The sequence below is a fragment of the Scyliorhinus torazame genome, chromosome 14 (assembly GCF_047496885.1).
Source record: "Scyliorhinus torazame isolate Kashiwa2021f chromosome 14, sScyTor2.1, whole genome shotgun sequence".
Taxonomy (NCBI): Eukaryota; Metazoa; Chordata; class Chondrichthyes; order Carcharhiniformes; family Scyliorhinidae; genus Scyliorhinus; species Scyliorhinus torazame.
The window spans coordinates 145548820-145562463 of record NC_092720.1 but is presented as its reverse complement, the minus strand read 5'-3'; the positions used below and the strand labels follow the sequence as shown (position 1 = coordinate 145562463).

The following is a 13644-nucleotide window of genomic DNA, read 5'->3' as shown; positions in this document are numbered from 1 at the left end:
TGTCGATCGCCTCAGCCCTGGTGGTGGTGGTGCTTGTTCCAGTGTTGTCGTCTCCGGGAGCCTTACGGTTTCTGCTTCAGCTTCACTTCTGGTCGGACCTGGGAGGAGGACCGATCCTCCCGGGAAGGGGGCTGTCGCGGGGTGCGCCGGTGGCAGGGAGGGGGTGATTGGTGTCGGGGGGGTGTGCGTGTTGCCGGCGGGCGCCAGATCTCGCAGGGAGACCGTGTCCTGTCGGCCGTCGGGGTACTCCACGTAGGCATACTGCGGGTTCGCGTGGAGGAGGTGAACCCTCTCGACCAACGGGTCCGACTTGTGCGCCCGCACATGTGTCCGGAGCAAGATGGGTCCTGGGGCCGCCAGCCAGGTCGGCAGCGACGTTCCAGAGGAGGACTTCCTGGGGAAGACAAGGAGGCGCTCATGAGGCGTTTGGTTAGTAGTGGTACACAGTAGCGACCGGATGGAGTGGAGGGCGTCCGGGAGGACCTCCTGCCACCGTGAAACTGGGAGATCCCTGGACCGTAGGGCCAGTAGGACGGTCTTCCAGACCGTGCTGTTCTCCCTCTCTACTTGCCCGTTCCCCCGGGGGTTGTAGCTGGTCATCCTGCTCGAGGCTGAGCAGGAACTGGCGCAGCTCGTCACTCATGAAGGAGGACCCCCTGTCGCTATGGACGTATGCGGGGCAACCGAGCAGTGTGAATATGGTGTTAAGGGCTTTAATGACAGCGGCCACTGTCATGTCAGGGCAGGGGATGGCGAAGGGGAAACGGGAGTACTCGTCCACCACGTTCAGGAAGTACGTGTTGCGGTCGGTGCAGGGGAGGGGCCCTTTGAAATCCAGACTGAGGCGTTCAAAGGGACGGGAGGCCTTGATCAGGTGCGCACTATCCGGCCTGAAAAAATGCGGCTTGCACTCTGCGCAGATGTGGCAGTTCCTTGTGACTGTACGGACCTCCTCCACGGAGTAGGGGAGGTTGCGGGACTTTATAAAATGGTAGAACCGAGTGACCCCCGGGTGGCAGAGGTCCTCGTGGAGGGTTTGGAGACGGTTAATTTGTGCGTTGGCACATGTGCCGCGGGATAGAGCATCGGACGGCTCGTTCAGCTTTCCGGGACGGTACAAGATCTCATAGTTGAAGGTGGAGAGGTCGATCCTCCACCTTAAGATCTTGTCATTTTTAATTTTGCCCCGCTGTGCATTATCGAACATGAAAGCTACTGACCGTTGGTCAGTGAGGAGAGTGAATCTCCTGCCGGCCAGGTAATGCCTCCAATGTCGCACAGCTTCCACTATGGCTTGGGCTTCCTTTTCCACTGAGGAGTGGCGGATTTCTGAGGCGTGGAGGGTTCGGGAGAAAAAGGCCACGGGTCTGCCCGCTTGGTTAAGGGTGGCCGCTAGAGCTACATCGGAGGCGCCGCTCTCGACCTGGAAGGGGAGGGACTCGTCGATGGCGCGCATCGTGGCCTTTGCGATATCCGCTTTGATGCGGCTGAAGGCCTGGCAAGCCTCTGTCGACAGAGGGAAGGTCGTGGTCTGTATTAGGGGGCGGGCCTTGTCTGCGTACTGGGGGACCCACTGGGCGTAATATGAAAAGAACCCCAGGCAGCGTTTTAGGGCTTTTGAGCAGTGAGGGAGGGGAAATTCCATGAGGGGGCGCATACGTTCGGGGTCGGGGCCTATTATCCCATTGCGCTCTACATATCCCAAGATGGCTAGCCGGTTTGTGCTAAAAACGCACTTGTCCTCGTTGTATGTGAGGTTCAAAACTTTAGCGGTCTGGAGAAATTTTTGGAGGTTGGCGTCGTGGTCCTGCTGATCGTGGCCGCAGATGGTTACATTGTCGAGATACGGGAACGTGGCCTGCAACTCGCGTTGATCAACCATTCGGTCCATCTCTCGTTGGAAGACCGCCAAATGGGACCCTTAGGAAGGGGTATAATCGCCCGTCTGCCTCGAAGGCTGTGTACTTGCGGTCACTTGGAGCTGATGGTAGGCGGACTTGAGGTCCACGGTGGAGAAGACCTTATATTGGGCAATCCGATTGACCATGTCGGATATGCGGGGGAGAGGGCACGCATCTAGCTGTGTGTACCTGTTGATGGTCTGGCTATAGTCTATGACCATCCTTTGCTTCTCCCCTGTCTTTACTACTACCACCTGTGCTCTCCAGGGACTATTGCTGACCTGGATTATGCCTTCCTTCAGTAGCCGCTGGACTTCGGACCGAATGAATGTCCGGTCCTGGGCGCTGTACCGTCTGCTCCTAGTGGCAACGAGTTTGCAATCCGGGGTGAGGTTTGCAAACAAGGATGGGGGCTCAACCTTGAGGGTTGCGAGGCCGCAGTTAGTTAGCAGGATATTTGTGCCCCTCAGGTTCAGATGTAGACCATCCTGTCTGTAGAGGTCCCACCTTCCCCAGAAAGAGCCCCAGTTATCCAGAAATCTGATTCGCTTATCATTCTCACACACAGAGTCACTATTATTCTCACACACTCTCTCATCTCTCTCACACACACAAACTCCCTCATCTGTCTCACACACACAAACACTCTCACCTCTCTCACACTCACTCTCATCTCAAACACACTCACTCTCACCTCACACACACTCATCTCACACACATACTCATTCTCATCTCACACAAACACTCTCATCTCGCACACACACACACATTCATCTCACACACACATTCTCATCTCACAGATTGGTAAGTAAAATCTTTTTTCCTTTCACTTATTAATTATTTGATATTATATTTGTAATCAGTTAAGGTAAAGTGTAAAAATGGCAGGAGATCCCAGGCCCGTGTATTGCTCCTCGTGCTCAATGTGGGAGTTGAGGGATGCGGCCGATGCCCCTGACTCCTTCATGTGCGGGAAGTGTGTCCAGCTGCAGCTCCTGTTAGACCACATGACAGCTCTGGAGCTGCGGATGGACTCACTTTGGAGCATCAGCGATGCTGAGGAGGTCGTGGATAGCACGTTCAGTGAGTTGGTCACACCGCAGATTAGGATTGGTGAGGGAGACAGGGAATGGGTGACCAAAAGGCAGAGAAAGAGCAGGAAGGCAGTGCAGGTGTCCCCTGCGGTAATCTCCCTCCAAAACAGGTATACCGTTTTGGATACTGTAGGGGAGATGACTCACCAGGAGAAGGCAGTAGTAGCCAGGCTCATGGCACCGTGGCTGGCTCTGCTGCACAGAAGGGCGGGAAAAAGACTGGCAGGGCTATAGTCATAGGGGATTCAGTCGTAAAGGGAGTAGACAGGCGTTTCTGTGGTCGAAAGCGAGACTCCCGAATGGTATGTTGCCTCCCGGGTGCAGGGGTCAGGGATGTCTCAGATCGGTTGCAGGACATACTGAAGGGGGAGGGTGAAAAGCCAGTTGTCGTGGTCCATATAGGCACCAACGATATAGGTAAAAAACGGGATGAGGTCTTACAATCAGAATTTAGGGAGTTAGGAGATAAGTTAAAAAGTAGGACCTCAAAGGTAGTAATCTCAGGATTGCTACCAGTGCCATGAGACAGTCAGAGTAGAAATTCAAGAATAGTCAGAATGAATACGTGGCTTGAGAGATGGTGCAGGAGGGAGGGGTTCAGATTTGTGGGACATTGGAACCGGTTCTGGGGGCGCTGGGACCATTACAAATCGGATGGTCTGCACCTGGGCAGGACTGGAACCAATGTCCTAGGGGGTGCTTTTGCTAACACTGTTGGGGAGGTTTTAAACTAATGGGAACCAGATTAGGAAGTTAGAGGTCAGTAAAGAGGCAGCAACTAAAGCCAGTAAGGTACTAGATAATAAACTCAATGTGACTAAGGGAAAGAGAAGACAGGGAAGAGATGATGAGCGCAAAGGGACAGGTGATCTGAGGTGCATTTGTTTTAATGCGAGAAGTGTAGCAGGTAAAGCAGATGAACTCTCATCTCACACACACTCATCATTCTCACACACACACTCTCTCATCATTCTCACACACACACACTCATCATATTCTCACACACACACTCTCACTCTCTTAATTCTCACACACTCTCATCTCTCTCAGACCCACACTCACTCTCATCTGACACCCACGCTTTCTCATCCCTCACATACACTCACTCTCATCTCTCTTATACACACACTCACTCTCACGTCACCCTCTGACACACTCACTCTCATCTCTCTTATACACACACTCACTCGCACCTCACCCTCTGACACACTCACTCTCATCTCACACACACACTCACTTTCACCTGACACTCACTCTCACTCACACACATTTGCTTCTCCCACACACACTCATTCTCATCTCTCACACACACTAATTTGTGACTCACACACACTCACTCTCATCTCACACAAGCTCACTCATCTCACACACACACTTACTCTCATCTCACACACACACTCACTCTCATCTCACACACACTCATCTCTGACACACACACTCTCACTATAATCTCTGACAGACCTGCTCATTCTCATCTCTGACACATTCATCTCACACACTCACTCATCTCAAACACGCTCACTCTCATCTCTTGCACTCTCGCTCACTCTCATCGCTCGCACACATACCCACTCTCATCTCTCACGCACATACCCACTCTCATCACTTGCACACACTCACTCTCATCTCCCTCACACACACTTACTCACATCACTCTGACACGTACTCACTCTCATCTCTCTCACACGCATTCACTCTCAACTCTCTCACACGTACTCACTCTCATCTCTCTCACACGCACTCACTCTCATCTCTCACACACACTCACTCATTTCTCAACTCTCAAGCGCACACTCATCTCTCACACACACATTCACTCTCATCTCCCACATTACTCACTCTCATCTGACACCCACTCATCTCTGACACACACTCACACTACAATCTCTGACACACTTGCTCACTCATCTCTGACACACTCATCTCACACACTCACTCATCTCAAACACGCTCACTATCATCTCTTGCAGTCTCACTCACTCTCATCTCTCGCACACATACTCACTCTCATCTCTCACACACACACATACATACATCATTCTCTCACACACACTCACTCATCATTCTCACACACACACTCATCTCTCTCACACACCCACTCTCATCTCTCTCAGCCACCCACTCACTCTCATCTGACAAACACACTTTCTCATCCCTCACACACACTCACTCTCATCTCTCTTATACACACACTCACTCTCACCTCTCCCTCTGACACTCTCACTCTCATCTCACACACACGCTCACTTTCATCTGACATTCTCATCTGTCAGAAACTCACTTACCCATCTCTCACACACACTCACTCTCATCTGTCAAAAACATTTACTTCATCTCTCACACGCACTCACTCATCTCTCACACATACACACACTCTCATCTCTCACACACACACACTCGCATCTCTCACACACTCATTCTCATCTCTCACACACGCTCACCCATCATTCTCACACACACACACTCATCATTCTCACACACATACTCACTCATCTCTCTCACACACACACTCTCACTCTGATCATTCTCACACACACACTCATCTCTCTCACAAAGACCTCACTCTTATCTATACACACACTCACTCTCACCTTTCCCTCTGACGCACTCACTCTCATCCCACACAAACACTCACTTTCACCTGACACTCGCTCTCATCTCAGACACACACTCAGTCTCACCCACACTCATTTGCTTCTCCCACACACATTCATTCTCAACTCTCACACTCACTCATCCCTCACATACACTCGTCCACTTCTCCCACACACACCCATTCTCGTCACTCACTCGTCTCTCACACACTCACTCACATCTCACACACACTCTCTCTCATCTCACACACACTCACTCTCATCTCACACACACTCACTCTCATCTCACACACACTCACTCTCATCTCACACACACTCACTCTCATCTCACACACACTCACTCATCATTCTCACACACACTCATTCATCATTCTCACACACACACTCATCTCTCACCCATACACTCTCATCTCTCTCACAAAGACACTCACTCTCATCTCTCTCAGACCCACACTCACTCTCACCTGACAAACACACTTTCTCATCCCTCACACACACTCTCTCTCATTCCTCTTATGCACACACTCACTCTCACCTCTCCCTCTGACGCACTCAGTCTCATCTCACACACACGCTCACTTTCATCTGACATTCTCATCTGTCAGAAACTCACTCACCCATCTCTCACACATACTCACTCTCATCTCTGACACATACACTCACTCTCCTCTCTGACACACACACACTCACTCTCATCTCACACGCACTCACTCTCATCTCACACGCACTCACTCTCATCTCACACGTACTCACTCTCATCTCACACGCACTCACTCTCATCTCACACTCACTCACTCAGCTCTCTCACACATACTCACTCTCATCTCTGACACATACACTCACTCTCCTCTCTGACACACACACACTCACTCTCATCTCTGACACACATACTCTCATCTCTGACACACACACTCACCCTCATCTCACGCACATTCACTCTCATCACAAGCTGAATCTGGCACGGTTGGTGAAGGGGGAATTTAGCAGGTGGGATATCCCTCGCTAGCGGGATGGGTGCTGTCAGTGAAGTCGACAGTCCTGCTGAGGTTCTTGTTTGTGTTCCAGAACCTCCCAATTATCATTCCGAATGCTTTTATTTGAGGGTGAATGTGCTGATTTCAGGGTTTGTTTGGGTAGGTAAAGCCCTGCGGGGAAGGTGCTGCTGGACTGGGGTCAAGAGAGTGGCGGGTTAGCTCTTCAAAACTTAATGAATTACTATTGGGCACCGATTATAGCCATGGTCAGGGAGTGGGGGAAAGGTCGGTATGAGAGTGGATGGAGCCTCCTGGAAAGACTCGTGTTTGGGGACACTGTTGACTTTACCGTTCTTGCCGGCCAGGTACTCCACAAGCCCGGAAGTGGTGGCGGTCCTGCTTGTGTGGGGACAGTGGCGGCAGCACCTGAGGCTGGAGGGGGCCTTGGTTTGGCAACAATCTGTGGGAACCATCGTTTTGGGGGGGGGGGGGCTGGATGGGGGGTTTTGGGGATGGCAGCGGGCAGGGATTGAGCGATTTGGGTATCTATTCATTAGGGGCAGCTTCTCGAGCTTGGAGGGATTGGTGGAGGAATTTGAGTTGCCCGCTGGGAATGGGTTCCAGTATTTACAGGTGAGGGATTTTGTCCAGAAGCCGGTACCATCCTTTCCTCACCTGCCGCCCCAGGTGCTGCAGGACGAGGTGGTGTCAGAAACGGGGTAGGGGAGGGTAAAGTGTCAGAAATCTTCAAGGAGTTGATGGATTCGGAGGGAGGCTCTAAATATTATTATGAGGGGTAGTGAAGCATAAGTGGGAGGAAGAGTTGGGGAGGGAGCTGGGGTGTGGGAGGAGGCTTGAGGAGGTTGAATGCATCCTTGTCGTGCGCTAGACCTTATTCACTTCCAGGTGGTCCACAGGGCACACAATACGGTGGCCAGAATGAGCAGCATTTTTTGAAGGAGTGGAGGATAGGTGTGGGCGATGTGTGGGTGGGCTGGCGAATCATGTCCACATGTTTTGGGCCTGTCTGAAGCTGAGGAAATTCTGGCAGGGGTTTGCCGACGTTATGTTGGAGGTTTTGAAGGTGAAGGTGGTCCCGATTCCAGAAGTGGCGATCTTTGGAGTGTCAGAAGACCCAGGATTCCAGGGAGCGGGAGGCGCCAATATTTTTCCTTTTGCTTCCCTGGTAGCCCGGAGACGGAACTTATTGGAATGGAGGGACCCGGAGGCTCTAAAACCAGGGGTGTGGATGAGTGACTTGGTAGAGTTCCTCAGGCTGGAGAAGATAAGGTTCGCCCTGAGAGGGTCTGTGGAGGGGTTTGCCTGGAGATGGCAGCCATTCATCGACTTCTTTGAGAACAGTTAACATGCAAGCAGTGGGGGGTGGGGAGGGTAAAATGGGGTGGTAGGGAAGTAGGAAGCGGGGTGTTCCGTAATTAGTTGGTTTGGTTATTTGCAACCCTGTTGGCTTGTTTTGTTTGTGATTATGTTTGATGTGTAAATATATAAATGCCTCAATAAAATATTTTTCAATGAAAAGAAAGTGAAGCCAAGGTTAGAAATGTTGCCAGGTTACGAATAACCATCATTTCGAATAGAACCTGAAGGGAAAAGTATTTTGTTCTACCCTCAAATTGTGACACATTACTTTGAGTACTGAATTGTACTCACCAAACATCCTCATTATCAGAAACTGGATCCCTATTGCAAATGATTTTTCTTCTTTTCTCACTACTCTGGAAAATAGAAGAAAAACAAGAATTAAATAATTCAAACTTGTTGATATAGTCACATCATGTGATGGGCCTTTACCTGATGTCTGCAGCTCTCTTCATTGCAGTTGCATTCACAGATGTATTTTTCCTCGGTCTCATAGTCACTGAATTTAAGAATCTTCACAGTGTAGCGGGAGGCCATTTAGCCCATCGAGTTGGCACTGACACTCTAAAAGACCTTTCTACTTGGTCCCACTCCCGTGCCTTAACCCTGTAACCTTGCAGATTATTTTTCAGATAACAATCCAATTCCCTTTTGAATAGCTCGAGCAAACCTGTCGCTGTCACCCTCAAAGAAGTTTGTTGCAGTCTCTAACCATCCTCTAGATAAAACAATGCTCCTCGCATCACTTTTACCTCTTTTCACATTATTTTGAATTTGTGGCCTCTTGTTCCAGATGCCCTCTTAATTGGAAACAGCTTCTCACTATTTACCCTCTCCATGCCCCTCAATGAAGCTACTGCTCAGCTTTCTTTTGACCAAGGAAAACAGATCCAATCTCTCCAAGCTATCCTCATAGCTATAATCCTTTATCCCTGGAATCATTCTCGTGAATTTTCTCTGTACTCTCGCCAATGCCTTCTCATCCTTCCTCATGTTTGGCACTCAGTAGTGGTCACAGTTTCCAGGTGAGGCCTAACTAGCATAAAGGAAAATAGAAGTAAAATAGGGCAGATGCTGGAACCTGAATTACAAACAGAATGGGGGCGATTCTCCGATATGGAGGTCAAGTGTTCGCGCCGTCGTGAACGCCGTCACATTTCACAACGGCGCGAGCAGGGTCCGGGCACGACCTATTCTGGCCCCTACAGGGGGCCAGCACAGCGCTGGAATGGTTCACGCCGCTCCAGCGTCCTTATGCGGCGCCAAATGGGCACCGCGCCAACCTGCGCATGCGCAGTTGGGGCAGCCCAATCCTGCGCATGCGTGGGGAACGTCTATGCACGTCGGCCCCGCACCAACATGGCGGCGGTGTTCTGGGGCCGCGCGTGGTAAGGTAGGCCCGGGGGGGGGGGGAAGAGAGGCCGGCCCGCCGATCGGTGAGCCCCGATCGTGGGCCAGACCCCATCAGAGAAGGAGCCCCCCTCCCTCCCCCACAGGCCACCCCCCGAGCATTCCCGCAGAGTTCCCGTCAGCAGTGACCAGGGGTGGACGGCGCCGTCGGGAACATGTCGTGTCGTAGCGGCCGCTCAGCTCATCCGGGCCAGAGAATCGCCGCTCACCGGTTCTCCGAGCAGCCCGTTGCGAATCGCGCGCCGACTGGTTTCCGGGGGGGTGGGAGAATCGCGTGCGGGGGTCGGGGCTGCGTGGCGTGATTCACGCGGCGCCCCGGTGATTCTCCCACCCGGCGTGGGGGGAGGGGGGAGAATAGCACCCAAAATGTTGGAAAAACTCAGCAGGTCTGGAAGCGTCTTTGGAAATAGAAACAGAATTAATATTTTGAGTCCATATGACTCTTCAGAGCTAAAGAGAGGAAGAAATGTGTTGGATTTTATACTGTTTAAGAGGGGGTGGGGAAAAATAACAGGTCAGGAATAGGTGGGAGCGAGGAGAGATTTGGCAAGGATTTTATGGGCACGAGATAAAGGAGATACATTAATGGTAGTACTAAAGACTAAAGAAGGTGCTGATAATGGTATAAAGGTAAGATGGCAGTATGTGTTAATAACAGAAAAAGGGTCAGAGTTCTGAGAAAGCAAAATTTAAAATCAAGTGACAGGTGGCCCTATGGGGGAGGTGGGTGGCTTTGGGACAAAAATATGGATAACAAAAAGGGCACAAGATCTCCATCTTGAAAATTTATGGTCTGAAGTTGTTGAACTCAATGTTAAGTCCAGAGAGCAGTAACATTCTTAATCGGAAGATGCTGCTCCTCGAGTTTGCATTGGGCTTCGCTGGAACATTGCTGCAGGCCAAGGAGAGAAATGCGGGCATGAGAACAAGATGGCCAGTTGAAATTGCATGCGATAGGTCCAACTTTAACTTTGGTATCAAACCTGGTGACAAAAGTGGTGCTGTTGCTGTCTGCTGTACTGATCTCCACCTCGTAGAAGTGGAGTGACAACTCCCAGACACTTCTTCTTATCTCCCTCTGGACCAACATTCCACAACTAAACATTAAATCATTGTTTCCAGGTCTGTCACTGACCTCATTGCCTCTAGAGGTCTTCTCTCCACAGCTTTTAACTTTGTAGATGTTCAATCTCGCACACCCCGCTTCTACATACTTCACAAATTCCATAAACAGAACTGTCCTGGTAGACCAGTGTCAGCCTATTCCTGCCCATGGAACTAATTTCTTACTACCTTGTCTCCATTTTCTCTCCCCTTGTTCCAGTCTCTTCCCACATATATGTGCGATTCCTCTGATGCCCACATCACATTTCCAGTTCCCTGGCCCTAACCGCCGCCTCCTCACATTGGATGTCCAATTTCTGTACACCTCCATCCCCCACCAGTATGGTCTGAGGGCTCTCCGCACTGGGAAGAGGCCTGAACAATCCCATTCATCACCATCTTCCCCCACCATAAGACCATAAGACGTAGGAGCAGAATTAGGCCACTCGGCCCATCGAGTCTGCTCCTGCCCCACCTGGCGGAACTTGTTCTGTCACTAAATAATTTATCCTTTAACTTGTCCCGCTTCCTGAAAATAAAAGCTGTGGCTATATGTAGCCACTTGGTCCTTAGTTATGCCTGTCTTTTCATGGGACACTCCCTTGTTCCAGCCCTACTCAAGCACTCTCTCACAACTCTTTTTCAGTTACAGACTGTATTGGTACTTGCTTTATGCTTTTGTTTGGACCCGGAAAAATGTATCAATTTTACTTGTAATTTCCACCCCTCTCTCACCTTCACATGGTCCATCTCCGACACTTTCCTTATGTTTCTTTGACTGGCCACCAATATGTGTTACAAGTCTACCACCTCCCAGAGCTACAGCTCCTCACACACCACTTCCTGTCAGACTCCATCCCATTCTCCAGTTTCACCACCTCCATTACAACTGTTCTGATGATGCCACCTTCCAAATGGTGCCACATGTCTGCCTTTTCCCTGAACTGAGTGTTTACCCCCACTATGATTGACAGGGCTCTGAACCATGTCCAACCTCTTCTCTCCTCCCTAGAAACATGATAGGGCCCCCTTGTCCTCAATTCCCGCCCCACGAGCCTTCACATCCTCTGCCACGTACGACAACTCTAGCATGATGCCACCACCAGACACCCCCTTCACCCCCTCTGTCAGAATTCCACAGAAATTGGTCCCTCCAAGATACACTGGTCCACTCTTCCATCACCCCCAAGACCTGACCCTTAAATGAAATTAAAATTGCTTATTGTCACAAGTAGGCTTCAAATGTTACTGTGAAAAGCCACTAGTCGCCACATTCCGACACCTATTCGGGGAGGCTGGTACGGGAACACAGCACCTTCCCAGACAATCGCAGAAGATGCAACACCTGACTCCTTTACCTCCTCCCCCTCACCATTTCCCAAACACTCGGTCCTGGTTAAGCAGGCACCTCCTTCAGTTTGGTTTATTGCATTTGCTGCTCCCAATGTGATCTGCCATGAACTGGAGAGACTAAATGCAGACTGGATGATCTCTCTGCCAAACACCTTCACTCAGCCTGTAAGCGTGACCACAACCTTCCTATCATTTGCCCTTTCAACTCACCACCTTGGGCTCATGCTCACATGTCTGTCCTTTGCCTGCTGCAATGGTCCAGTGAAGATCAACATATACTGGATGAACAGCACCTCATCTTCCAATTAGATACAACATTACAGCCTTCTGTAACAGAAAAACAGACTGCAAGTGACATAAAAGTGGACTGCAAAAGCTTCCATAAGTATGTAAAAGAATAACATTAATGAAACAGGAGAATGTATTATCGAGAACAAGGAAATGGCAGAGCTATGAAACAACCACTTAAATCTGCCATCACGGAGGACACAAATAACTTCCCAGAAATGTGAAGGAAGCAGAGGGCCTAGTGAAAAGGAGGAATTGAAGGAAATTAGTATTATTAAAATATAGTGCTGGAGAAGTTAATGCAACTGAAACCAAGAAATCCCCAGAGCCTGAAGGTAAAGGGGCAGGAAGTGGCCAATGAATTAATGGGGTGCCACAGGGATCACACAATTCACAATATACATTAATGATTTGGATGAGGGAACAAAATGTATCATCTCAAAGTTTGCAGATGATACCAAGTTGGGTGGGAGGGTGAACTGAGACGATGATGCAGAGATCCTAGAGCATGATCTGGACAGGTTGGGCGAGTGGGCAAATCAATGGCAGATGTAGCATAATTTTGATAAGTGTGAAGTTATTCACTTTGGAAGCAAAAGCAAGAAGGCAGATTACTACCTGAATTGTTGTAAATTGGGAGAGGGGAGCATGCAGTGAAATTTGGGCCTTCATTGCGAGAGGATTCGAGTAGAGGAGCAAGAATGTGTTGTTGAAATTATACAGGGCCTTGGTTAGGCCACACCTGGAATATTGTGTGCAGTTTTGGTCTCCTTTTCTGAGTAAGGATGTTATTGTTCTCAAGGGAGTGCAGCGAAGGTTTACCATACTGATTCCTGGGATGGCGGGATATGAGGAGAGATTGACTAGGTTAGGATTGTTTGTGCTGGACTTCAGAAGAATGAAGGGGGGTTTCATTGAGACTTATAAAATTCGAACAGGACTAGACAAGGTAGATGCAGGGAGGATGTTCCTGATGATGGTTGTGTCCAGGACCTGGCTCACAGTCTGAGGATTCAGGGTAAACCATTTCGGACAGAGATGAGGAGACATTTCTTCACCCAAAGAGTGGTGAGCCTGTCGAATTCATTACCACATGAAATCGTTGGTGCTAAAACATTGAATATATTCAAGATGTAGCATTTGGAGTGAATGGGATCAAAGTTTATGGAAAGAAAGCAGGATTGGGCTATTCAGTTGGATGATCAGGCATGATCGTGATAAATTATTTTTAAAATTTAGAGTACCCAATTATTTTTTTTTCTCCAATTTTAAGGGCAATTTAACGTGGCCAATCCACCTAGCCTGCACATCTTTGAAGTTCGGGCAGCACGGGTAGCACAAGTGGATAGCACTGTGGCTTCACAGCGCCAGGGTCGCAGGTTCAATTTCCCGCTGGGTCGCTGTCTGTGCGGAGTCTGCACATTCTCCCCGTGTCTGCGTGGGTTTCCTCCGGGTGCTCCGGTTTCCAGTCCAAAGACGTGCAGGTTAGGTGGATTGGCCATGATAAATTGCCCTCAGTGACAAAAAAAAAGGTTAGGAGGGGTTA

General features: G+C 49.8%; 1 protein-coding gene across 6 annotated transcripts in view; it reads right to left on the bottom strand.

The window, feature by feature from the left end:
- LOC140390084 (solute carrier organic anion transporter family member 2A1-like) overlaps positions 1 to 13644 on the bottom strand; it is a 578748-nt gene that overhangs the window by 19288 nt on the left and 545816 nt on the right. For all 6 annotated transcript variants that reach the window (XR_011934552.1, XR_011934553.1, XM_072474981.1 and 3 more), the window contains one exon: positions 8235 to 8299. Coding sequence is in view for 4 of the 6 variants with exons in the window: in XM_072474981.1 (XP_072331082.1) it covers positions 8235 to 8299 (65 nt within the window). In the remaining 2 variants the exon portion in view is untranslated. The remainder of the gene's footprint in view (positions 1 to 8234; positions 8300 to 13644) is intronic.